General features: G+C 51.6%; 1 protein-coding gene across 1 annotated transcript; it reads left to right on the plus strand.

The window, feature by feature from the left end:
* Positions 1 to 26,578, plus strand: USP11 (ubiquitin specific peptidase 11; the record flags this gene model as incomplete). Its single annotated transcript, XM_081895179.1, is given in 25 exon segments — positions 1 to 16; positions 19 to 80; positions 82 to 113; positions 115 to 155; positions 158 to 356; positions 4,969 to 5,078; positions 5,504 to 5,634; positions 7,720 to 7,837; positions 8,380 to 8,525; positions 9,509 to 9,570; positions 10,797 to 10,896; positions 12,184 to 12,357; positions 12,443 to 12,601; positions 13,601 to 13,825; positions 14,317 to 14,400; positions 14,579 to 14,673; positions 15,835 to 16,041; positions 17,858 to 17,955; positions 18,054 to 18,383; positions 19,267 to 19,337; positions 19,548 to 19,660; positions 20,450 to 20,599; positions 21,918 to 22,033; positions 24,145 to 24,233; positions 25,091 to 26,578. Coding segments are annotated over 25 exon segments (3,105 nt in total). The 3' UTR covers positions 25,268 to 26,578.
* Between the last annotated feature and the right edge of the window lie 281 nt (positions 26,579 to 26,859).

Raw genomic sequence — 26,859 nt, forward strand, 5'->3', positions numbered from 1 at the left:
ATGCATCGCGCCCCCTTTCCTTTCTCTCTGACGGCACCCGGCATACGGATAAAAAGAGGCCGCGTCCATTTTCGGCTAGAGACGGGGCAGCCAAGAGGCCGGGCCCGAGTCCCCGCCCGCCGCCCTCAAGATGGCGCCGGCCCGCCTCCCCTTCCCGCCCCGCCTCTCGGGCCGGCGGAAGCGCGGGGGCGGGGCGGCGGGAGCCGGGCGCCTCCTCGACGGGCTTCCGGGCGGGCGGCGGCGGCGATGGCTGCGGAGCGGGGGCTGCCGGGGCTGGAGGCCCAGAGGCGGCAGGTGGAGGGCGAGGGGCCCGAGCAGCCCGGCCGGGAGCGCCCGCTGCGCGCCGGAGAGAAGTGGTGAGCGGGGCGGGGCGGAGGCTCCTCGCGAGGAGACCCTCCCTCGGACGGGGGTCGCGGGCTCCTTCCTCCCGCCGGGCTCCCGGAGGCCTCCCTCCTCGGGGCCGGCCGGGGGGCGTCGCGGAGCATTTCCTCTCCCGGGAAGCTCGCGGGATTTACTCCTTCGGCTCCCCGAGTCTCCGATGGAAGCAGAAGCCTCAAGTTCTCCTCTGCCGACATGCTGACTTCCGGAATGAAAATGCTCGTCCCCTTTTTCCTTTTGGGACGCAGTGGCTGCTCTGAATCAACTCGGCATCTTCTTGCGTTTGGTTGTTTAATTCCTTTTCTTCTGTTCCTTCCTGTGTCTTGGGTAGACACTCCAACTACAGCAGTGGATTTCGTGAATGCGACCCACTCTTCCTACATGGTTTTCCCCCCCTTTAAAAAAAAAGAATTCGTGGTTCTAAACTCTTTGCCAAAATATGTGTGCTTTGCTGTAGCATTCAAATATTTCTAAACAACTATGTGATTGAAAACCAGTCACCTCCCTTCCCCCTTTGTTTTTTCTTGTGAAGCAGGATTATTGAGGTGACCTTGGTGATCCCCACCCCAAGAAAAGACTTCTGTGTCTGTGTCAGAAAGAATTTCAATAGGTACTTAGCATGGAGTTACTGTTGGAGAGAACTGCTCCTCCCCCCCCCCCCAGCACTGAGTTGTTGTTTCTAAGGGCTACCCTAGTTTTGGAGGTGGGTGATCCCCCATAGACATGCCTTGGGCTTGGTTCCAAAGCCTTCTTACCCCCCCCCCCCGCCCTCTTAGTGGCTTCATCCAAGTGCAGTGAAGTTTCGGTTTCTCAGCTGCCCCACCTACAAGGCCAGCCTCATTTGGTAGCAGCCCCTGTCTCTTGCATGAGCGCTTGGTGGTCTTCTGTATCCTTGTGTGGCTTTATCTTCTGTGGGATGAGTTTTAGTTTCACTCTCGATAAACTGGCAAACTTCCTGTTTTTGTCACTGAACCTAGACTCCCTGTGTCAGCTGCACCTACTTTTCTCCTAGATAGGGTTTAGAGAAATCTTACCTCTCCAACCTGTTTTGTGCCAACTAACATGCAGTTGTGTCTTGGGGAAGACAGTTGGGGAACCACGGCCCCAGTAGTGAAACAAACCACCTCCGTTGTCACAGAGCAGAAAGGCAGAGCTTCCTCATTTCATTGCAGGGGGTTGTAGAGGATTTTCGGGACCCTTCAAACTCAACAGTTCCATGAGGTGCGTAGTCCGATCTCATGCTCCTTTACTTGGAAGCCAGTCATCCCACTGAGTTCAAAAGAGCTTGTTTCCTAGTAAATGTGTGCATAGGATTGCAGCGTAAATGAGATAAGTTTGGTAATAAGTGTGGGACAAGTAAGTCGGTTCACATTGCATACCAGCTTCAAGCTTCTGGTCCATTGGTTTTTGACCAGTGTGCTGTGGCACCCTGGGGTGACATGAGGAACATTCAGGGGAGCCCGGGGGGGGGGGGGCATCCTTTCTTTAACTTGCAGCCCATATCTTCCTGCATTATTTTTCTCTCTGAGGAACATTCGGGGGAGTCGACACCTTTAACTTGCAGCCCATTATCTTCCTGAAATAAAACAAAGGCAAAAAAAGTGGGGAAACATTTTTGCCTGACTGTTGATCTTCTTAAAATCTCCCCCTCCCTACACACAAACAAGAATCCTCCTCAGCTTCAGTAACGATAACAGTTCCTTAGTTTTACACGTTTGCTTGGGTTCTCATTGACACTTGTATTCCCCCTTGCACGTGTCCAAAAGTGGCTCCAAAAAGGGGCAGGGCAGAACGGGGAAGTCCCCACTTAATGCACGTTCTGTAATGGAACCCCAGGGTAAGTGGCTTCCACAGGGGAGCTGCAGAAAGAATGTGGTTGGTCGAGGGAGCTGTGGACCCCACAAGGTTGAAAACCACTGTTCTAGTCCTTGTTTTTAAAGCTCTCTACGCCTCTCCTGTGCCCTTCATTCTGCACAGGCTACCCTGCTGTTTCTCCCCTCTGCTCCTGCTCACACAATGGGCTGAGACAAGAAAGCTGCTGCAGTTACTGCTTGCTCAGATCCAGTTTGGCCCCCCATTTAATTTCCTCCCCATGACTCACTAGTGGGAGGAGCTCGCCTTGCATGGCAGTGAATGAGTGTCATGATCAATATGTAGCTCCCTGGGAAGCTGGTTCAGACTCTCACGCAGGAAGGGTGGGGGGGGGGGTTGAATTGCTTTCAACAAGCTGTTCTGCCCTTGTCCCACTGTGGGAGCCCTGAGGGATTCCCCAGCCACTGGTTTCCCCAGCCTGAGAAGAACTTAGAACTTTTTCCTAGCATTAAAAATGTTTCCCAGCCAATTAATGGTCTTCATTGATCCTGAGTTAGAACTGGTCTGGGCCTGAAATTGTGAGCAAAGGAAAGAGAGACCATATATTAGACTTGACAGGCTTTTTAGCTACATAGAACTCTTTGCTGGGCTGATGTCTGTCTAACTAAAAGGCATGCTTTCATTTCATGTGTTGCTTCTCCTTGCGGGTCAAAGCCTTGAGGAATTTCAAGGATGCTGGCTTTATCAGATGGTGTCGCTCCCAGGTTCTCAGTGGGACTGTGCCAGTGGGTGCTGAGCCAGTGTAACACCTGCAAGCTGTGATCTTGCCTTTGGGTTCCCCCTCCTCAGCCCTTCCCATTCCTCCTGGCCCCATAGAGCTTGTCTGGATGGAGGAACCACGCAGGGCTGAGCTCAGTTGGTGAGAGTGTGCCATTGGATGTAGGGAAGAGGAGAGGGGGGTCTTCCCCTTACCCCACCTGCTTTCCTCAATGTCCAGAGACCCCTGCACAGTCACAAAAGGACGGAAGCTGAGCATTCTGTACTTGAACTTACATTAATGTCCAAGGCAATATTACGAGGAAGGGGTCCAAACCTTGATGCTGCTGCTAGAACAAAGTTTCCTCCGTGAAAAGGGTGGAAACTTCGAGGTGGTCTGCTTACGACGCACCAAATATGTATTCAAGATTGTGCCGGCCCCTTTTATGGCCCTGTGGTTTGTGTTGAGCCGCCAGAGATGTGACTGGAAGATCAGGCGGAGGCTCCGCTGCCGTCAGGTTGCTCCTTGCCATCGTGCGGCTGGTGTTAAGGTGACAGCCTGTTTCCTTCTCTGGACCTCTTAATATAGTACCCCAGGGCAATAGGAGAGGGAACTGTTTTTCAGGATGGGACACATATTTCATGGTCTGAGCTGACCCTATCGTGGTATAAAGGGATAATATAAAATCAACCACCTTGGGGGTGGAATGCAGGTTTTTCTGCCCATGGAAATCCAGGCTGTTGACTAAGAAGGAAGGAGATTATGGGCAGGGATCTTGGTTTACTGCCAAGCAGAAAATTAAAACTGACTTTTGTAGACAATCCACATCTACAAATTGAATGCAAGAATAAATTATGCAAATAATTGAGGCTACGTGATTTAATCCACTTAATAGAAAGACTCTTACTTCGAACGTCCCAAGTATTTCTTATACATTGCACAATACTCTGCGTGTCTAAGGAGGAAGTCCTGCTGAGTTCAGTGGGGCTTATTCCCAGATAGGTGAGTGTTGGATTGCAGTCTAATTCTTACACAGTGACCCTGCAAAATGGGATGAGGAAATGTGTGCCCTCCAGGTCTTGGCTGGGCTAAAATTCCAGTTTTTGCAGGGCATTGGCCATGCTGGTCAGGGTGATGGCAGCTGATGTCTGGAGGGACCGCCGTTGCCCTGCCCCTGGTGTGAGGAATGGTCATTTCTATCCAGTAGTTGCAAATTGTAGGATTGGGGTTGAGACTGAATGGCAGGGGCTTGCCTGGCAAATTCTTGGCTAACTTGATATTTGAACCAGGAGCAACTGGAAGGGGTTCTTTTATTCTGTGGGGCTGCAAGTGAGGGCCTTTCCTTCTAATGATGTGGTAATTCACAATTTAATAAGCAAAAGTTACCTTGTGTATTCTTTCGCATTGCAACAAAGCACAAAGATTGAAGTGTGGGTAATATTTAAGTTAAGCCATAGTTTGGTTCAAGGTGTTTACTTAACTAAATATTTTTTAGATGATGGGCCTAGAAATAACTTACGATTTCTTAGGCACACCTGTTTGCTTTCAGTCGAAGCTGTGACTGTGTTGCCCATCTTTACTGCCCTAGTCTAGGGAAGTGGAGGAGAGGAGGACTTTGGATATTAGCAGACCTGGGCGAGCTGGCACTGGGTCTGTGACAGGAAGCTGCAAAGAGGGGTTGGAGCTGAAGGGAGCCATGACCTGCCTCCTCCTTATCTGAGCCTTTGGATGGTGTGATCGTTACCTTTTTAAAGCTTATCTCTGTGGTCAAGAGGACTAGAAATTTGCTATTTCAATCAAAATAGTGGGAATTCTCAGTTGTCTGGACTGATAAGCTGCAAGCAGATGTATGCAGTATTTGGCACAGTTGCAAGGCTTTGGATTGAGACCTTAGCTTTCCTTGTGGAGGAGGCATCCTTCCTGACCCTGTTTGGGCTGGAGGATGGAGGGAGACTTGCCTGCTTATGTTTATGCACACTGGTGTGGTTCTGGATTTGAACTTGCTGTTTCTTTGCCCACAGGTATTTGCTGGAGAATCATTGGTACAAACAGTGGAGAGCATACGTGGAATCTGGAGATCAAAACTCCATCTCTTTCCCTGGACGGATCAACAATGCTGAGCTCTTTGAAGGTACAGCTTCCTCTGTCCTATTATTTTATTTTGAGATTTTTTCCTTCTTCCCTTGACATACATTCCCAGGGCAGCACAGCTAGATGAAAACCAGCACTATGTCATTTTTAACCCCATCCTCCAAGGAGCCCAGAATGGCATTCATTTTATCCAGACAACAACCCTGTGGGGTGGAGGGGCTAAGATGTAGCCACAGATCCAAAGATGCCCAGTCAGCTGTTCGTCTGGCTTTCCATCCCAGAGCTGGCTCCTGGATGCAGTTGTTGTATCATGGAAGGGGAAATGTGTTGGAAGTTGAGAAATAGCTTTCCTGTCTTACAGCAGGGAGTTCTGCTGATGAAGGTCCTGTGCCAGCCTTTCTCCTTCTCCACAGACAGACGGCCCTGTTGGATTTCAAGCCCTTTTCCTTCCTTCCATCCTCCCAGATACAGAGTCGTACCGGTTGAAGGATAGACTGGTGGAGCATGAGGAATACATTCTGGTGCCAGAGGAGGTCTGGAACAAGCTGGTGACCTGGTATGGCCTTGAGCATGACCAACCAGCCATTGAACGCAAGGTGAGAAGTTTGTAGCTTAGAGAGCATGGACTGTTGAGGCATCTGTGCTCCTGATATTGGGATTCACAGCTGCCATCACATCCCTGAGCAATTGGTTGTGTGTTGGATTCCTACAACATCTGGGTGGCCACAGGTTGTTCCACCCCCCCCCCCCGAGCTTCAGCACTGGCATATTCTGCTGTGACAAACGGAGAGGAGGAGAGATGGAGCTTTTGAGAATGAGGTAGAGAATTGGGAGGAGGAGAGGCTCCCCCCCATTCAAACCTGATGTGCATATTGTGCGAGAGAGAGGTTATCTATCTAGAAGCCAGTTTCCTCCATACTGGCTGGGACTTCCCTTGGTTCTCAGTGGAGAGAGGGTTGCCCAAGAGCCTTGGTGGTTCAGCAACTGGCAGAGTCCCCACGCCAAAGGTATCCCTGAGGTCAGCCTTTATTTTCACCTGTGCAGCCAAGTGCTTTCCATTCACTCTTATTCAGAAAAGTCCCTGGAGACCCTCTTTGAGGTTAATGGACCCTCAGCCCTTGGAAACTGATGTCTGGCCCCCTCTGTCTGGCATCTCCACCCTTAGCTCAGGTTGCTCCCAACGCAGAAGCTCTCATTCTTTGCCCGCTTTCCAGCCATTGTAATGGCCAGCACTTGCCAGGATGTAAGAACAGGCCATTTAGCTTAGGTTATAGACAGTGCTCTTTTTCTGGGGGGACGCAGGAGTATGCATACCCCTAAACATTTTGTGAATCCAAGTTTGGCCTCATTGAGGGGCAGTATTTCAATATGAGTAGGAAAATGAGAAAACCCCTGAACATTTATTTAGGGGGGGGGGAGCACTGGTTATAGAGTACAGTGTACCTCGGGTTAAGAACTGAATTCGTTCTGGAGGTCCATTCTTAACCTGAGGTTCCACTTTAGCTAATGGGGTCTCCCGCTACCGCTGCACGATTTCTGTTCTCATCCTGAAGCAAAGTTCTTAACCCGAGATAATATTTCTGGATTAGCGGAGTCTGTAACCTGAAGCGTCTGTAACCTGAGGCGCCTGTAACCCGAGGTACCACTCTACCAAGAGTGTGACAGGAATGTGAGGAGAGGCTGCAGGACTTTCTGTGTGAAACTCCTCTCCTCATGTCAGTAACAGCAGCTGTCTTGTGTGGAATAAGAAGAATTTTAACTGGAAGTGTGCTTTATCATTGATCCCCAGTGCAGTGCCTGCAGAGGCTTGCCCTGGCATCCGGAAGGTCCCATGCCCTCCCCTTGCTGGAACTAGACCCAGAGGGAGCCTTTGGCCAGCTGGTGGCTTTTTGCAAGCCTAACTCTGGCCCAGGGGCAAGGGTGTTTCCCGCACGCAGTGCTCATGTCACTTCTGGTGCTTTGCAGGTGCCCCAATGGGCGCCAAAAGGTTGGCAACCCCTGGGCAGCATAGGTTCCTTTGGCGTCCTTCATAAACGTTCTCTCAGAAATTTTTACCATGTCCCTGCAGCCTAGGCCAGCGGCCCTGTTTTGCAGGGGGCGCTGAAAAGATTGGCGGGCCTGTTGAGGTCATGGCTGGAGAGAGACTAGCTGGACACAGCCCCCTCTGGAGCCATTCCTGCTCTCTGGTGGAGCCCAGTATCCTAGCAAGTGCTCTGCTTGTTCCCTTTTGGTGCACAGTGGGCTCTCTCTCTCTCTCTCTCTCTCTCTCTCTCTCTCTCTCTCTCTTCCCCTCCCTCTCTCCGGACCTTAGCTCCCCTTGCTTTAAAGGCTGCAGTCCTGTGCTTACCTCAGCTCAGATTGCGGGGCAGTATCACCTCTGAGCAAAAAGGCACATGGAGTTGGGCTGTGAAGTTTTATTGAGCTTTTAGCAGAAACTCCCTGCACAGTTTCAGTCTTTTGCCCCACAGCCATGAGAACTAGAAACTCGCTGTGGAGACACGTGCTTTTCCTGTCGTAGAGTCCAACAGAACAACGTATTCCATGTTGCTCAGAAATACTGATGTTCCTCAAGGATCCCTTGGTGTTGGCAGAGAAGAAATGCATTGCTTCAGGTTCCCCCCACCCCGTTAATGGTACACGGTCTCTTACTGACGGATGCAGTTCTGATTCTTCCTTCTCAGGTGGTGGATCTTTCCAGCATGCAGAAAGTGGAGGTTTACCTGGTGGAACTTTACCTTTGCCAGCACAGTGACATGGACAACCCTGTCACTGCCCAGTTTAGCCGAATGGACGTTATCGGTAAGGACCCAGATGGTGGAGACAAGACTGGCTGTGAGGAGAAGGAATAAGGCCCAGGATTCTCACAGAGGGACCATTTTTCCTTTGGTCACGTACAGTGCTTTCCCCCCTAAAAAAATGTTTAGGGGTACACTCATTTTCACTCAAGAAAATCCATTTTGTGGTTCAAATTGGGAAAAATTAATACATTAAATTGGACAAAAGTACAAAGAACATGCATTACCTCATATTACACAGCTGACAGCTCACAGTAACTTCCACATTGCCATGAGGTGCTAGATTCCAACTCCTGCTTCACACATTAAACGCTCGCTTCCCTCTGAGAATCAGGAAACACCATGACAGGAAATGAGGCTGCCATCGGGGTGGCAACAGAACTGATGATTCACCGTGCTAGAGAAGAAACTAAAAAAATTTAATTTTTAGTTTCTTCTCCTGTTAGATTCACAAAATGTTTAGGGGTATGTACCTCCAGAAAAAAGCACTGGTCACATATCTATTTTAAACATAAATAAATAAAACAACCTCTTTCCCTCACCTAGAAACGGTGCTGAAGGAAGCACGACGCCAGTTTTCCGTTCCAGCAGAGGCTGAGACAAGGTTGTGGGTGAAAAACTCAGACGGCTCATGTGAGCGGCTACGGAACTTGCAGATGACGGTGTTGGATGCCTGCCTCAGTTCAGGGCAGGTAACGCTCCTATCGCCAGGGTCTGGGGCTACTTTGCGAGCAGAAGATCTCAGGATCCATCCCTGGCGTGTCCATTCAAAGCAGGTGTGAGGAACCTCTGCCCAGATGTTGCTGAACCAGAACTGCCACCAGCCACTGCCAGGAGGGCCAAGAGAGATGGGCATTGCAGTTCAGCAAGATCTGGAGGGCCAACGGTTTTCCACACCTGAGTCCAAGGGTTTGAGTTGGCCTTGGAGAGCTTCGGCCAGTTGGCCTAGTCTGCTCTGAGCTCATTGGTCAGCTTGGGCTAGAGGGAAAGGTAGCCTGGTGGGATAGGAAGGATGGGCTCATATCCTCTTGGGGTCCCCAGTGTGGAGCCTCTGTGTGAGGCTTTGACACCATAATGAGGAGCATTTGTGTTCACCCTTCCAGAATCTCTAGCCAGTTCCCCTCCTGCACAAGCCACAGGCTAGCCTGGCCTGGACTTGGATCCTGGGTTGTCTTCCCCTCTACTACACTGGATGCTAATAAAGAACAGAGAAGAGTCCATCGCATAAGCTTGATTTAAAACCAGCCCATACCCTCTTGCTGTTCCTGCCATTAAAAACCAACAACACAAAACTGGGAGGAGTGATGGAGGGAGGTGAGGCTGTGGGGGCAAAAAAAGAAGACTCAGTTGCCTTCAGACAGACACCTGCGCTAGCACTTCTCCCTCACTGCCCCATTTCCCTTTTTTAAAAACAAAGTGTGCTGGAGTTAGTTAAACAGTTTTAAAGTGTATATGAGTGTTGAGATGCTTTGCCACCAGTTGGCCTTTTCCGGGCCCATCTGTTTTGGACTGAAGGAATGGCAGCTTCTATTATGAGGCCCTCGGAGACGCTTGTCCAGATACATGGCAGTTAATCCAGCCCTTCCTTCCTTCCTTCCTTCCTTCCTTCCTTCCTTCCTTCCTTCCTTTGTCCCTCCTCCCCTCCTCCCCCTGCTGGCACCTGCACTCCTGCCAGGTGGTGGTAATGGAGACCAGGAGTAAGGACGGCACTTGGCCCAGCTCTAGACCACATATCATGTGAGTACCTGCATGTGGTGTTTGCACAGCTCCAAAGTGGGGCACCTGGCTTTCCTCGGCGCTTTCAGAGTCTGCATCCCTGCCGGAGAGGCTGCTGCGTCTCAGGAGCAGATTGAGCCTGAACTGTGGGAGGCTGCAGGTGCTGCTGTTCTCTGGCTGTTGTTTGTTCCAGCAGATAGTCGGGTGTCATGGATGTCGAGGAATGGTGGGAGGAACCAGCTGGAGAGCTCCCAAGGGAAGAAGGCTCATAGCCCAGAGATTTGTGGTGGGACAACAATGCGTGGTCAGAGGAAGAAGACTGGGAAGAGGAGGTGGTGGAAGCTGAAGGGGTAACAGGTCTTAGTGAACAGGGAGAGTCTGTGGCAGAGAGCAGTCCAGACTCGGAGGCAGAGCAGAGTCCAGCTGGTGAAGAATCCAGGGAGTCTCAAAATTTCTTCATGTACACAACTACAGCAGCACCCTTGATGTCTGCACAGAAATGGACATGACACCAACAAAGGAAGAATGGCAGATGAAATTGGCAGAATATATAGAAATAAGAGATCAGGATGAAATAATTTTTAAGGAAGATTGGAAAAGATATTTGAAAAAAATATAAACATATTAAAATGTTAACAGCATTAGAATAAATTCAGCAGTAAGAAATATATTGATACAAAATTGGGAAAATGAGAATGGGGGGGTGGCGGCAGAATAGAATATGTAGTAGAAAAGAAAATGAACCACGGATGGGGGTGGGAGGGAAATCAGCGATAAATGTATTGTTTGTATTTGGACTTAAAGTTATCTGTTTAAAGTTGTAAAAAAATGAAAATGATAAAAAAGTAATAAAAAGTAACCGGGGGGGGGGGGGGGTCTCCTCCTCCTGGTGCAGCACCTCCCCCTGGTGTCCCAGAACCAGAAGAAGCATGAAGAGGGTGGAGGAGAGGTTGGCTTCACGCCGGCCCAGTTTCCAATTGCTTGGGGGAAATCCTGGAGAGGAGGGGGCTTAGGCAGCTGTGAGAGGTGGGGACCTTCTGTCTCAGTATTGGCTTCATGCAGGCAAAACCTACTGGAGATGCGCTGCTGTGCTCCTTAGGCCTGACACTCCTGTGCCAAATGTGTTTTTGCAATTAAAGAGTTAACTGCAACTTGTGCTGTGGGATTCACTGCGGTCTGGCTCCTGACCCTGGGCCTCATCCTCCAGCTGCCCTTCTTCACAGTCTCCCTCTCCCCCCCCCCCCCAGGAAGAACTCCCTCGAGGACGAGGAACTCTATCAGGGCCAGCCTGGCGTCTGCGGTCTCACCAACTTAGGCAACACCTGCTTCATGAACTCTGCTCTGCAGGTATGAGGCGCAGGCTGTGGCAGGTGCAGAGCTGAGAGCCAGGACAGCGTAGCTGGTTAAGTGGGTGGACTAGGGCCAGGGAGACCCGGGTTCAAATTCCCCACTCGACCGTGGCGCTCACCAGGTGGTCTTGGACCAGTCATTGTCTCTTTAACGCCTAACCCACCTCACTCCGGTTGCTGTGAGAATAAAAATGGAGGCTGGTGGGGAGAAGAGCAGCAGACTCTGCCTTGAGCTCCTTGTAGGACATGAGCACAGTAAATAAAAATGGAGGCTGGGGGGGGGGGCTGTTGCTTGGAGGCGGGGGGGGGCTGTTGCTTGGAGGCTGAGCCCCTCGGCCAAAAGGAGGGTTTTGCTTGAGCTCTCTAGCAGGGTGCACTGTTGCAGTTCTCTGTCTGCCCACTAGTGGGGAGTAAAATAGCAAAACTTGCTGTCTGCTGGAAAGACTTGAAGCAGTTCTCCAGTTATTATTGCTATTAAAGGTAAAGGTACCCCTGCCCGTACGGGCCAGTCTTGACAGACTCTGGGGTTGTGCGCCCATCTCACTCAAGAGGCCAGGGGCCAGCGCTGTCCGGAGACACTTCCGGGTCACGTGGCCAGCGTGACAAAGCTGCATCTGGCGAGCCAGAGCCGCACACGGAAACGCCGTTTACCTTCCCGCTGGTAAGCGGTCCCTATTTATCTACTTGCACCCGGAGGTGCTTTCGAACTGCTAGGTTGGCAGGCGCTGGGACCGAGCAGCGGGAGCGCACCCCGCAGCAGGGATTCGAACTGCCGACCTTTCGATCGGCAAGTCCTAGGCGCTGAGGCTTTAACCCACAGTGCCACCTGCGTCCCTATTATTGCTATTACCATTTATTAAATTTGTCTACTGCCCTACACCGGGAGATCTCGGGTTAGGTGTTGGTGGGTTAATGGGTGGGAACTAGATCCTCCCAAGGCAGAGAAGCCAAGTGGTCATCTTCTTTCTGCAGGTTCCCCACCCCCCACCCCCGGACTGGTGAGCCGCTTAATATTGTGTCCTTACCACGTGCTCTCTGAGCTGCTTGAGGAGCCGCCAGGAAGCAAAGGGGCAAAGAACTGCCAGGATAAATATCCTGGCTTGGGGGAATGAGTCTTCTGTGCAGGTCTCAGTGCATATTTGGAAGTTTATTTTCACTCTCTTGTACTAAAGACTTTCTTGGAATACACAAGCAGCTGAGGTTCTTAGGATATGCAAGACCTGTTCCATTCTGGAATTGCTGAGCTCCTCCTTCTATGGACTATGGTCCTCTTTCTCTCTCTCAGTGTCTCAGCAATGTGCCCCCTCTTACTGAGTATTTCCTCAACAACCGCTACCTGGACGAGCTGAACTTCAACAACCCCCTGGGCATGAAGGGTGAGATTGCAGAGGCCTACGCTGACCTCATCAAGCAGCAGTGGTCCGGCCACCACCGCTCCATCGTGCCTCGCATGTTCAAGGTGAGCTTTTCCTCACCATTGCGCTTTCTCTTGCCATCTTCCTTGGGGCTCAAGGCCACCCTCTTGGTGTTCCTCTTCCCTGCAGACCAAAGTGGGCCATTTTGCCTCCCAGTTCCTTGGCTACCAGCAGCACGACTCCCAGGAGCTGCTCTCCTTTCTGCTTGACGGGCTGCATGAGGACCTCAACCGGGTCAAGAAGAAAGAGTACATAGAGCTGAAGGATGCAGCAGGGAGGCCAGACGAGGTGAGCAGGGTGTACAGGGCCTGGCAGCGTTGGGGATTTCAACTCTGGGGCCCAGCCACTTTTGCGTTGTTTTTTTAAATGAATGCGGCACATTGGGAGTAAACCTGGGCAAACTTGCAACCTTCTCAGTTGTGATTTCCATGCTCTTTGTGTGTTGCTTCCATAGGAAGTTCAGTGATGTGCTGAGTCTTTGGTAGTCTTGATCCTCTGTGTAGCCTCACGGAGCAGGTCACTAGCTCCCTGTAACATGCAGTGGAAAACACAGGTGCTGACTCGGCCAAAGCTTTTTCACTGGCGAATGATGGAATTTGGAGGCTGTTTGAGGCAGTGCCCTGAGCAGGGATGGGGAGCCTGTGGTCCTTGAGATTTCTGGTGGACAGCAATTCCTGAGCCATTGACCACACGGACAGTGGCTGATGGGACTTGGGGGTCTGACAGTAACTGGGAGGCCGCAGGTCCCCTACTGCTGCCATAGAAGGTGGGATGCAGGAAATACTCTGTCACTGTGTGTTCAATTCAGTTCATAATCTTAATGAATTTCTGGAGCCTTCTACCACTGTACAATATCTCAGGTGACGGCACATCCCACCTTCGCCTCCACAGCCGGCAAAGAGGAGCTTAGCTTTGCTCTTGGGCTTCCAAGCCTACCGAGAGGAGTGAGGCAAGAGGGAAGCTGGAGGAGAGCTCTGTCCTTGAGGGGGTTTGCAGGAGGTTTCTGTGCTTTGCAGGCAGCTCAGTGCAGTTTCTAAGGCAGCCTTCCTCCCTCTGGATGCTTGGCCTGCAATTCCATCCGCCCTGACCAGCACAGAGCTGTAGCCCCAAACCCCTGGAGGGCAGCAGTAGGACAAGGGTCTCGACTGCCAGCCTTGCGTCCTAGAAACTGATTTATCAGCTAGGCTTGTGTCTGGGTTTTGGGTGTATGTATTTTGGAACCCCTTGGCAGTGATGTGCCCCTTGCTAGAGGGAAGCCCTGTCCTAGCTCTTCCTTCTCCCTCCCAGGAAGTAGCGGAGGAAGCGTGGCGGAACCACAAGCGCCGCAACCACTCCATCATTGTCGACATCTTCCACGGGCTCTTCAAGTCGACGCTGGTGTGCCCCGAATGTGGCAAGGTTTCGGTGACCTTTGATCCCTTCTGCTACCTCAGTGCTCCCCTGCCCATCAGCAAGGACCGGGTGATGGAGGTTTTCTTTGTGTCCATGGACCCCAGCAAGAAACCCGAACAGGTAAGCAACTAGTCAGGGAAGGTGCCTGGCAAGACGAGCAGGGCTTCTGCATGAAACAGGATTGAGTCGCTGTGATTTGCAGTAAGGACCAGAAAGCCAATGCCTTGCTTGCCTGCCTGGAGTCTGGTTCAATCCCCAGCACCTTCAGGTGGGGCTTCAAATGTCTCCTGTTTGCAACCCTGGAGAGCTGCTGGCAGTGCTGAGCTAGAGGGAACCAATGGTGTGATTTGGTACCCAGCAGTTTCCTGTGTATACTCTTCCTGCCTGGGGACAATGAACAAGGGTGCGCCACAGAGGCGGGGGCAGGACTTGCTCATATCTGGCCGTGAGCTGAAGGGAGCCTTGGGAGAGCCATGGGAACTGGTCCCCAAGGAAACAGACAGCATGGGGTCACCTCACGGCAACTTGTCTTGGGTTTGGGCTTCTGGCTTTGTTCCAGGCAGACTCTCAACACTAAGTTGAACTCCTCTTTTCCTTTCTTTTCTTTACAGCACAGACTGATTGTCCCAAAGGCTGGGAAAGTGCTAGATCTCTGCCACAGCCTCTCCAAGCATACAGAGGTGCCTGCTGAGCGGGTGAGTTTGGGGGCAGAGAGAAAAACATCTGATTTTTTTTTAATCAGTAATTTTAGTGCATATGTTAAGTAAACTGCTTAGAGATTTTGATTGAATCTGGTTAAATAAATAATTAGTAAAAGAGTTCCCTTAGTTCCTTCTTCCCTCTGTGGTGACTCGGTGTGTCTCTCTTTCTCAGATGATGGTGGCTGACGTGTTCAGTCACCGCTTCTACAAGATCTACCAGATGGAAGAATCCCTCAGCTGCATCCTGGACCGGGACGACATCTTCATGTGAGTGTGCGAGCAGGGGGGCTGCAGCGGAGGAGGGTTGGAGTAGATCCATTGGAGAAGGAAGATGCCTAGGTCTGCAAGAAGGTGTATCTAAAGAAGTGTGCATGCACACAAAAGCTTATATCCAGAACAAACTTAGTTGGTCTCTTGAGGTGCTACTGGACAAATTTACTTATTTATTTATTTATTTATTTATTTATTTATTTATTTATTTATTTATTTTGACTGTGTCAGACCAACATGGCTACCTACCTGAATCTGCAAGAATGGGTTTGTCTTGGCTGCACCTGAAGACCAGCAGGGAGGAGCTCTCTTTGAGGAGGGGGGCATCTTTGCAGTACCTCTGTGGAACCTGATGTTGGCCAGAGTTGGAGAAATGGGCTCATGTGTACAAAGAGCGCCTTATGGAAGGCATCTAGGAGTTAGTGAGATAATTGAAACTGGCTCTAGAAATAGCATATCTGGGCAGGGACAGAAGTGGCTCTTTGTAGCATACAGACAGCCACAGAGTTGTGCATTGCCCTTGGGGTCCTTTCCAATGCTGCAATTCTGTTATTCTTTCTGCCTGCTGCTGAAATGTATCTGGAGGCCTGGCGGGGCCTTCCCTCTGGATATTTATTAGATTTCTTACCCACCCTTTACTGTAATGCCCCAAGGTGTGTTAGAACAATGAAATATACCACTGTAAAATGAAACAAAGAACAGTTACGAACATAAAACAAGAAAAGTGTAGAAAGAAAAATGGTTCCATACACACACACACACACACACACACACACACACAATGCCAAAACAATTCTCTTTATAGAACTGGTTAAAAATAGCTCCAATGCAGACTCAGCCTGGAAGAAAGATCTCCACTTCAATAACAATAACACCACACCCATTTACACCGCACCCGTCTGGCTGGGTCTCTCCAGCCACTTTGGGCGGCTTACAGCATATCTAAAACACTTGTTGAAAGAGGGAGGTCTTGTGGGTGCCAAAAAGACAACGGAGGCGGCACCTGTCTCATATGTCAAGGGAGGGAGCAGGCGCCACCACACTCAAAGCCTTACTCCAACTTCCTGGTAATATGCATGTCTCATCTTTCGGGGGAGGGCAAGGAGGGCATTGCTTGTTTCCCACCCCCTCTGGATCTTTGTCTCCTTCTCCCTCCAGATACGAGGTGTCTGTGTCCACACTGGAGGATCCAGCCACGGCAGATGCAGTGGTGCTCCCCGTGTACCTCCGCGAGCGCACCCAGGGCCGCGACTACAGCAACACCTACTATGGGGTGGTTCTCTTTGGTCACCCGCTCCTGGTGTCTGTGCCCCGGGACCAGCTCTCCTGGGACTCGCTCTATCAGCTCTTGCTGCACCGGCTCTCGTGAGTTCCTGGCAGCAGCCTTGGCCCTCCAGTGCCCTTTCTGCTATTTGCCTGCTTGCTTTGAAGAGGCTGGGAGCGGAGGGGACAGAAGTGCCTTGCCCAGGGCCTGCAGCCCAAAGGCAGTGGGGAGACTTAGAGTTTTGCCCTGGGTTATTTTTCCTTTGTTTTCCTTTTTGCATCAGGTAGGCCAGTAGTCTTCAACTTTTGTCTAGACCTAAGACCCATCCTTAGCCCAAACATATGTATTTGGGGATCTTGGGAATGTTTGTGTTGCATTTTGTATGGTGGGGGTGCGGCTCACCTGTGGTCAGGCTGCTGTCCACTCCTGGATCCCAACTTTCAAGTTGAAGGCAAGAAGGTGAGATCCAGGTGGTTCAGTGTCCATCTCTTGATTTTACTCCATATTGGAGGGCCAGCAGCTTGTGTGTCTGAACAGTCTCTTGTTTTATAAACCTTGGAGGGGACATGGAACCCTTGGTTCTGGTGGCCTCATTCATGCTTGATGGTAGGCCTCAAAATGATGTTTCTGCGCATGGGCCAACCAGCCCAAGATCACACAGTGAGCATTCCAAGCTGAGGATGCATTTGAACCTCAATCCCCCATTGTCCCCTGCAAGTAAATGGCTCCTTCTATCCCACAGGTTTGTGGAATGGGAATCTCCTTTCCTTACTCCAAGGTGCTTTCCCCTTGGGGCTGTACAGTTTCCTAGGAATTCCTTGCTGGGGTCTGCTCCCTTTCTGGTACTTTTCCATATCTGAAGCATATCTGCCTTCCCCTATGCTGTCTTTCCTCCTACCCCACCCCTTTTTTTCTTTCTGTCCCTCAAGATCAACATCTTTGGCAGGGCACTTCCTGAACGGCTTCAGCCGCACTTTGTGGTTTGCAGCACAGAATTCAGTAGAAACAAAGGAACATGGGGAACGGCCTTACCCTCAGCTGGACCACTGGTCTGTCTTGCTTGGTATTGTCAGCAGTGGCTGGCAGCAGCTCTCCAGGGGTTCAGGCAGGGCTCTTTTCCCAGCCCTCCCTGGAGATGTCAGGGGTTGGATCTGGGGATGCTCCTGTATGCCCCTAAAAACTGCTTTGGGTTCAGCAATCCAGGTTCTCTTCTTGTGTGCGAGAAGATATAAAAGTCTAGCTGGGTTGTTGGTTCCAGTTTGAGTTTGAACTCCCCATTCAGGCCCTTCCATAGCAGGGAGGCCACTCCCTCTAGGTCTGCTGCTTGCAGGGGAGAGAAATCTTCACAGGGAGCTGTGTTTGCAGTTCTGGCAGATGGAAGAACTGCCCTGGGGCCGGCAGGTGTGTTGTATTGGACTTGCCTGCCATCTCCCTGCAGCAGCCTTGGGCTCGCTGCTGCACTTGGCAGTGCAGGGCACCATAGTTGCACCCTGTTGGTCTCCAGATGCTCAGAGGGATATTCCTATTACCAAAAAGCGAGAAGCGTTCAGTGCATGATCTGGGGCACTTTGCTCTCGAGGGGGAGGGGGGAGATGTGGCCCATTCATGCTCAAACGCTCTGCTTTCTATTAAACCTGGTAAACCTTGGTTCATGCCTGAAGCAAAAACTTTACGGAATCTTCTTTCAACATTATTTTTCTGCAAAGTAGCTTTGCCCCTGCTCTCCCTCCAGCCCTCTGCCTCTTCTAGTTGACAAGCGTGTCTCTTGCTTTCTTCACTCGAATCTTCATCCAGCAGTGCCCTTCATTGCACAGTGCTGCCACAGGGGGGAGCTGTGGAGCCTGCCTATGACAGTGGTTCCCCCTAGTGGCCAAGGGTGTGACTTGCTTCCTCTCCCCCCCCCCCCCATTTTGGCAGCCGCTACGTGACACGACCAGACTCTGAGGAAGAGGAGGATCCGAGTGAGGAGGAGGAGGAGGACCTCTACAACAAGAGGCCCAATGGGCTGAGTGAAGGTGAGGGGTTGGTGCGAGGGCAGAGTGTTGATGGGGTGGGGCTGGCCAGGTTTTTAATTTGGCCGCTGCCTGTCCTTTCCTCTCCAAATGCACAACAGGGGAGGACGAGGAAGAGGAAGAGACGACGGCAGAAGGCTCCACGAGCCAGGAGCCCAGCTCGGAGGCGGAGGAAAACCCCTCGGACGCCTCTGTGGGGGAGGAAGGGGCTGGCGTGGAGGGGAGGCCCAGCCCCAGCCCAGCTCCTCAGCAGCCCCCTCAGTCCCCCCAGACACCCTCTTCCAGCCCCAGCCCCCCGACGGCCAACCAGGCCAAACGCAAATGCTGCCAGAAGCGCCGCAAGCTGCTCTTCACCCTCCAGGCCGTCAATTCCAACGGGACCAGCGACCGGACGGCTGCCCAGGACGAGGGCAGCACCGTCTCCTTCAACTGTGAGTCTTCCCTCTGGCTGCTGGTCCATGCAAGCTCCCAGTACTGGGGGGTGGGAGAGTCTCTGGGATTCCCTTGCGGTTGTTGCAGCAACGGGTGGGGGTGGGGAGGCCCTCTTCGGAGCCTCTCTCCCAGCCTGGCTGCACACGTGTCCGTGGGCTATTCCAGCCCCCTTCTCTGAAATTCTCAGGTTCACCTTTTTTGTTTAACGGCCTCCAGCTCAGATATGCAAACACTCATCTACTGGAATGTTGATTAAGGCTTGTGTCCCGGGTCAGTCCTAACCAGAGTGGACCCGTTGACACGAATGAACACAACTCACTTAGTTCCACTAATTTTGGTGGTCCTGTCAGTTGCTGAAATTTGCAGGAGGCGGGAGTGCTGCTGCCCTCAGGTCCTGCCTGGGGTCTCCCCCTGTGAGAACAGGATGCCAGACCAGGTGGGGCCTTGGCCTGATCTCCCAGGGCTCTTGTGCTCTTAAGAATACAGCGTGTTCTCACCTTTCCACCTTCTGGTCAGTGAGTGTCAAGGCTCCGTGTTGGGTCTTAATGGCTGCATTGCTGGAGTAATTGCAGCCACCAGTGACATGTGCCATGCAAAAGATTACCTGGAAGGGAAGATTGCCCTTTGGCTAGAAACCCTTTTCTGCTCCGTGGCAAAATTCCTCATTGTTTGGCCCCTTTCCTTCTGAGGCACTGCCCTCTGGATACTTCTGTAGGGGGTGGGACTGTAGTGGGTGTGGCAGTGGTGACTGGAGAGCAGCAGGATTAGTCCTGTTCAGGCTCCTTCTAGCCTGGTGTTTCATGAATGACTTCCCCCTGCACTGCTTTGAGAGATGCTCGGGGGTTCCTGCCACTTTAACCGCAGTTTCTCCCCTTGGCACAGCCCAACCGTACATTGCCATGGACTGGGACTCCAACATGAGGAAGCGCTACTACAATGAGGCGGAGGCGGAGGTGAGGGCGAGGCATTTTCCTGCCCCCAGTCGTCCTCCTTTCTCTTTCCCTTGCCCTCCTCCAGCTCACCTCCTGAGGGTTCTGGACTCCCAGTTTCTGCCAGCCTGGCTCTCATGGTCAGGGACAACAGGCAAAAAAGTGGAGGGTGATGGGCGCCCCCTCCCCACTTCCGCTCACCTCTCCCCCCCCCCACTGTGTGTGCACTGCCAGGGCTACATCAAGCACGACTGCATGGACTTCACGCCAAGGAAGAATCCAGTGAGGCTGCAGGAGTGCCTCGAACTCTTCACCACCATGGAGACCCTGGAGGAGGAGAATCCCTGGTGAGAGCCCTGGTGGGTCGGGTGGGGCTCTTGCTTCCAGAGCAGAAAGGAAGGGAAGGAGCTACCGGTGAAGCAGAGTCGAATCCTGGAGGCAGCTGGCTCCGACCTTCCAGTCGTGGGTTGGCAAAGCTGCAGCACCTCAGATTCTCTTATGGCTCAAACTGTTCCGGCCTGGTATTGCTTGCTGTGCAGATGGCCCCATTCGACTCTGGCCTGGTAGTGGCAGCCAAGGGCCTTACAGCTGGAACCCTCTTGCCTAGCCTGACTGGAGACACTTCGGGGGATCTTGAGAAGGAGGGAGCCCCCCCCATGCAAGTGCGACCCCGTGCACTTTGGTTATGTAAGAGGAGAAGACAACCCCCACCCCTCGGCACACACAGGGGTGCATTGGTTTCATCATGGGCAACATGCCTTCATGTGCAGCGGGCATCAATGGCAGAGTCATCTGGTCCATCACAGCTGATGACACCAGACCTCCAGACTTCTCACTTCAAAGAGATGATGAACCATGGGGCTGGTGGGTCTCTTTGCAGATCCTCCTGATGACCCTCTTTTTCACCTAGTGTTTGGCTAGGCTTTTTTCAGTTTTCAGAATTGGTGTGTGTTGCAGGATTTTGGGTGCCCTGACCAAATCATTTTCACGTTTGTTCTCCTACCCCCAACCCAGATACCCGTCTCAGGATTCCTCCTTTGTGTCTTAAGATGGGTTGCCTGCTAGTCCTCATGCAAACACCTGTGGCTTTTCTGCTGTTCTGAGTGCTGTGCTCACCCCCAGCTCCTCTCGTGCAGGTACTGCCCCACCTGCAAGAAGCACCAGTTGGCCACCAAGAAGCTGGATTTGTGGTCGCTGCCAGAGATCCTGATCATCCACCTCAAGCGCTTTTCCTACACCAAGTTCTCCAGGGAGAAGCTCGACACCCTGGTGGAGTTCCCTGTCCAGTAAGCCACTTGGTCCAAATCATTAGACAATTTGTAGGGATGAGAAGAGACATGGGGACAGCTTATTTTGGGTGGCTCATGCCTCTGAAATCATTCCACTGGGGAGAAATCTTTCAGAGGAAACAGGCATTCTTGTTAAATTTTCAGGATTCCACGGGCCAAAGAGCTACCTCCTCCTTTCAAACCCAGTATCAATAAAGGTTTTTCAGAAGGCATGTTGACTTCCCACTGGAGCTGGCTTATGCAGCTTGCAGGGAGCACTTCCCCAGTTATGAAGATACCTGATAAAATGGAGCACATTTGCTTTTTTAAAAAATGACTTTAATGCAGGACTGGGGAACTTGTGGTCCTCCGGGCACTGTGGGCTCTCAACACCCATCAGCCCAAGTCAGGGTGGCCCAAAGGTGGAGATGATGAGAGTCAAGAGTCCAGCATGGGTTCCCACCATGTCTGACTTCAGGGCACCCAGAGGGCACTCTAGAATTGTGTGGTGCTTGGGAGCCTGAGCCAGCCTGGCATTTGTTTGTTCGTGGCATTTATAGATCACTTGATCACTAGCATGTCTAAGCATTCCTCCTACACCAACCCAACTGGTAGAAGACATTTGTTTTTACTAGCGTGCTCGGAGGTTAGTCGTCTGCATTTTCCTGCTTTACAAAAAGCAAAGGGTTTCTCTCCCACCACAACCTGCTGGGAAACAGAGGTTAGAAGTCACTTGTTGGCATCCGTCTGTCTCAAGAGACAATGGAGTGGGCAGTCAAACCACTGTGTTAGCAACACCAAAGTGACCTCTCCGGGGCGCACGCCTGGGCAGCCAGTGTGGAAGTTCTGGGTTGCCCAGAGACAAGACCTGCCCCCTTTGGCCTCCAAAGGAAGCAGAACAATACATTTGTCCCTAGCTTGCCTGCAGGAGTTGCCGGAAGAAGGCATTCAAGGTGCCATTTGGCCATCTGCAGGACTGAAAAAATTCGTGGGGTTTACTCCTTATCCTTTTCTTCTCCCTCTTAGCAGTCTAGTAAAAACAACTGAAAGCTAGCAACTTTCTATGGGCTGATTCACAAGACTGTCCTCAGCTGTCGGCAGGAAGTAACGGGCCTTACAAGGGGGGGGGGAGAATTTCTGAGCGGGCGTTTGTGTTTCAAGGTGTGCAGCCTTAAACCCCAGAAGTTAGCATGATGCTTAGGAGTATGCTTAGGAATAGGGTGGCTGCGACTTTTGATGCCGGTGCTGGTTCTGCCCCAAAACTATGTGAGGGTGTTGCTGAGGGGATCCCTCTCTGGCCCTAGAAAACAGTAGCATTCTCATCTCTGTCCTGTAGGGATCTCGATTTCTCAGAGTTCGTCATCAAGCCACAGAAAGACACTGACCCCACACTGTACAAATATGACCTCATCGCCGTGTCGAACCACTACGGGGGTCTCCGAGATGGGCACTGTATGTATTATTTTGGGGCTGTATGTATTCCTTTTGTGTTGAAGGGAATGAATGCAAGGTGGGGAAGAGACACTTGGAGTTGAAATGAAATGGTTAACAGCAAAATTAGAGCCTGCTTTGTTGGGCAGCCGAAGACTTAGAACTTAAGACTTATCCTTCCTACAAAGTGAAAATGCACAATAGGTAAATCTGAGATCTAATGGGTGGCTTTCCAGTAATTCTGTCTGCGCAAGCATTTCAGCTTGCCAGGTGGAATGATCCCTCCCCTCGTCCCCGTGTGCTGTTCTGGCGAGTTCTCTCAATTTCCACATACCCCCAGAGCCAATTTCTGGGGGAGCTCAGAGAGGGGAGAGGGAAGGAAAGCCCCATTGTGGAAGTCCCTGGGCAGCACTTCTGCTGACCAGGGCTTATTAGGTGAATCCCACCCCATGTAGTACCATACTTTTGCATGTATAAGATGACCCTTATTTTTTTTGAACCTCAAACTAAGAAATTAAGAATTTGCTCAGCTTTTGGGAGGCAATTGCCCTCAAAGCTGTTGAGATAATTTTGACTGCAACCCCCATTCTCCTGGCGGTGGCACTGAAGGGACATTGTGCTTCACTGCTGGAGAGCCTGAAGTCTCCCTAGGCAGCCGTTGGCACTCGGTTTCTTTCTCCAGGGCACACACGCCAAGCAAAGGAGAGGAGCGGGCCCCAGATGCACTTGCCTTTCAGTGCTCCAGTTGCTGCCCATAACTTTGCATTGTTTGCAGCGCAGCCCATGACCCAGCAGATATGTGTGTGCATGTGAGAAAGAGCGGCATGTGTGGAAGCATTCTCTGGCGGCTGCAGGAAGATCAAGGAAATACCATATTTTTCCATGTATAAGATGACCCCCAATTTTTGACTAACAAAATTTAGCAAAAAACATCATCTTAAACGATAAACTGAATTTAAATCTGTATTGTTATTATAACCATCTTGTAATACTTATATGATACCCTCTAGTTACAAAGAACCCCTCCCGGGGTTGGGGGGTTCACATCAAACAGTAGAATAATAAAACTCAGCATTAAATACTGTACAAACCAACAGAGCACAGAACATTTGCGGAGTCAGTAGAAGCAACTAAATGAAACCAGCATTGGTGACATGCTGTACAGATACAACAGAGTAGATGCTTTAATTAAATGAGACATGGGGTGAAACTCCTTGAGGAAGGGGGTAACCTCAGCTTGTTGTGACATCCGCAGTTTGTGTCAGTTCAATTAGTCTTAGCCATAGTTAGTGAAAACCAGCCAACTTCAAACCATGGTTTATGAAGCCAGTTTGTTTTCTGTAACCATAGTTATGATTAAGTTCAGTTTAGGACATCACACTGAACTCTGGCTAATTAGGACAGAAACTGAAGTGTCTTGCAGCTCCCCTGCCAAAAACACAAGCCCACGGCCTGCTGTGACCTATCAGGATGCTAAACCATTCTTTAGCACTGCAGGTGAATGTGACCTGTGTGTCTGTGCGAGAGCTATTTCTTTTTTGGGGGAACAAAACAGTAAGGAACAGAAATGACCATGAGAACAGTCTAGAAATGAACAATTCATTGTTGCAGAATTTCACATGGGGAGTAAACAGCTGCTATTAGAAAAGGCTAAGTGCAAACAAATGTTGGCTATTGGTAGATGAAAGAGGGGCGGGTAGGAAGTGGTGTCCCTGAGGGGAGGGGAAAAGCTCAGTGCGGAATGAAAATCCCTTCTCCAACTGTTAAGACCTCACCAGCCCTTTTGTAGTTTCAGAGATCTTAGTGGACACTAGTTCAGCTTAGAACTTGCTCGGTTCCGCTTTAAATGTAAACTGAGGCCCTGCTGATGGATGCCTCAGCTTGTGGCAGGATTCATGCAGCAGAGGAGCAGTGCAGGTAGCCCACCCCGCAGATTCCCTCCCCAGAGGACTGGGTGCGCCACGCAAAATGCTGTTTGTGCAGAAGCTCCAGCTGGCCCGATTCTTTTCTCTTCCACAAATGGAGGAAGTGCCTGACAGGTGATGTGATTGTGAAGCACCTGAAGGGGCACAATGGGTGTCAGAAGGCAAAGCAGCACTTTGGTGAGTCTGACTGGTCTTTGTGCCCTCTAGACACGACTTTTGCCCGGAACAAAGACAGCGGAACGTGGTTCTACTTTGATGACAGCAGTGTCTCTGCAGTTTCCAAAGTCCAGATTGAGGTGAGTCAGGCCCTGGATGGGCTCAGCTTCTTGGCACTTGCTGGCAGGTGTCTTGGATGGCAATGCCATCCCACCCTTTTGGCTGGCAGGCTGGCAAAATCTCCCTCGATGGCCTGTGCATCTCTTTACAAAAACACCTCCATCGCATCTCAGCATGTCTCTAAGCAGACTGGGCTTTTCATTTGCAAGGAAGAAGCAGAACTTGGTTGTCCGCCAGTCTCTTTTCTCAAGCAGACTGATACTTATCTCTTTTTCCTGCTTTAGAAGCCCCCTGGTGTTATCCTGAACAAGTTGAGGGGTGCAGTGGGGGCAGGAAGGAGGTCCTGGCACTGCGGTCTGTCTGCTTCATTGGTCTTTCCATGGACTAAGAATGGAGGGTCAGGAACTTGAATCTCTCACGTTGGCACTCTGCCCTTCCTCCAGTGAGCTCAGGGTAGCAGTTATGCAGCCCTCAAGCAATGGATCTCGAGATCTGACTGCTCTCCTTCCCCCCTCCAACCCAACAACATCCTCACCACTTGCTCTCTCAGCTTCATGGCCTGGAGATGTGGGGCAAGGAGAACTCAAACACAAACCCCCCTTCTTGGTCATGTGATCTACTCTACCCCATTGATTCTTTGTGAACTGAGTTTCCTGTAGTGCAAGTTGCTTTGATCCTCTTTGAAAAAGCGGCACAGGACATTTTAACTCAACAGTGTGGACCTTTGCATGTCTCCTGACTCTCCCTCGCCCCACCCCATCCTATGCCACTTGAACTCCCCCTGTGACCCCCCCTTCCCCTGATCTGCATCTCAGGCTCCTAAGCATCTCTTTTGCCCTCACCTGTTGCCTCTTACGCTTCTTTTCTCCCCCAACAGTCCAAAGCTGCCTATGTGCTCTTCTACCAGCGTCAGGACAAAATCCGGCACCCTGTCCTCCTTGCTGCGCCCACGAGTGCCGCAGGTTCCAGAGACCAGGATGGCGGCGGCGGTGGGGCCTGCTGCGAGCCCCACCCCAGAAAGCAAGCCAGTAGGGACTTTATGGATGTGGACTGACCTTGACCCCCCTCCCTACCTCCTCCATCTGCAGCCGGGGAGGGCGGCTGAATGCCCTGCCTCTTCCCTTCCTCAGACTGAAGCTAGCAGTGGATTCTCCAAGGGCAGCAGCTCTTTACTCAGGCTATGGAATAGGGGGGAGGGGGAATGGATCCCCTCTGCTTTGCACATAGTTCCCCTGCTCTGAAGGGGGTGTTTTGGGGGTGTGTGTGTGTGTGTGTGTCTGTCTGTCTCCTGCCCCCTTGACAGGGCCACTGTCTTGCACCAGCATTTTTATAAGATGCGAAGGGGGAGGGGGGAAGTGTCCCTCTTCTCCATCTCACATGGGGGAGGGGATGTGTGCATCGTTTGTGGGTGCTGCCCCCTCCCCTTGTGGGTGCTGCCCCCTCCCCTTTTACTCTCTAGCATCAGGGGGAGTTGCCCTTATTCTGCTGCTCCTGGTTTTAGGGCCTCTGCTCTAGACAGTCCTGCAGGACTATGCAAAGGTATTCAAACCCCGCTGTGGTTCTGCAGCCGGTTGGGACACTTCCCCCACCCCAAAAAACCCCTCCCATTGGTCACTGGCTGGACAAACAGACCCTTGTTTTCTCCCCCCTCACCTCCCAAGTGCCTCCTCTTCCCCTCAACAAGAGCAATAATTCCAGCCATTGCCCCACCGCCGCCTTCCTCTCACAGCTAACGGCTCCCCTTGACCTGCATTTCATGGACCTCCTTCTCTGACAGCCGGCTGCTTCCAAAGCCCCTCTCTAGCTACAGGGGTGGTGGTCGAGCTGCTGGGCTGAGGTGCTGCTTCAGAGTCTAGCAGCAAAGCCTGTGGCAAGGCCACGGAGGGGTTTGGGGCCTGCACCGTGTCACAGCTGCTGCTGCTGCCACCACACACCCCCCCCCCCGGCAGAGGAGGAGTGTCTCCAACACCCGCCGCCACCAGCACTGAATGCCCCCTTCCTTCTCTGCCCTGGCACCTGGTGCCTGGGGTGGTGCGCCTGCCCTGGGCCAACAGAAGTGCATGGAAGTTCTCTCCCCTCTGCCGAGTGTCTCTGGTGCCACTGCTGCTGCTTCCAGGCTCAGGGATTGCACTGGCTTGTAAATAGGTTTATGTGTGCAATGTTTGGGGAGAGCAGGGACAGGACACCCGCGGAGGCAGGGTTGGCCTGCAGAAGCACATCGGGTATTTTCTTAAGGAGTTTGGGAAGAATATTCCTTCACTTGACTCTGGGGGCTTCTTTCTTTTCTTTTGAAAGTGTGTTTTTTTCCAGAAGAAAATATTTTTGGCATGTGGCAAAACTTGTACATAAAGTAACTTCTTTCAAATGGCATGTGGCCTCCTTTTGCCCCCATTTCCCTCTTGAGTGCTTCATTCCTCTCTTTGGATCCAGGACTCTTCCACGAACAGGGCAAGCCAACTGGATCCCCCCCAACACCCCCATGGCCTTATAGGACTTTGTAATCCCAGCAACATCTGGAGGGCACCGTGTTGGCGACTTCTACGCTGCTTCAGATTGTGATGCAGTCGTGGTAGCGCTTTGACTCACTTCCAGCCTCTTCAGGCACTGGCATCTCCAGCCTCAAGCTGCCACTGCATCTCCCATCAT

This window comes from Podarcis melisellensis (genome assembly GCF_964234715.1).
Source record: "Podarcis melisellensis genome assembly, chromosome: 17".
NCBI lineage: Eukaryota > Metazoa > Chordata > Lepidosauria > Squamata > Lacertidae > Podarcis > Podarcis melisellensis.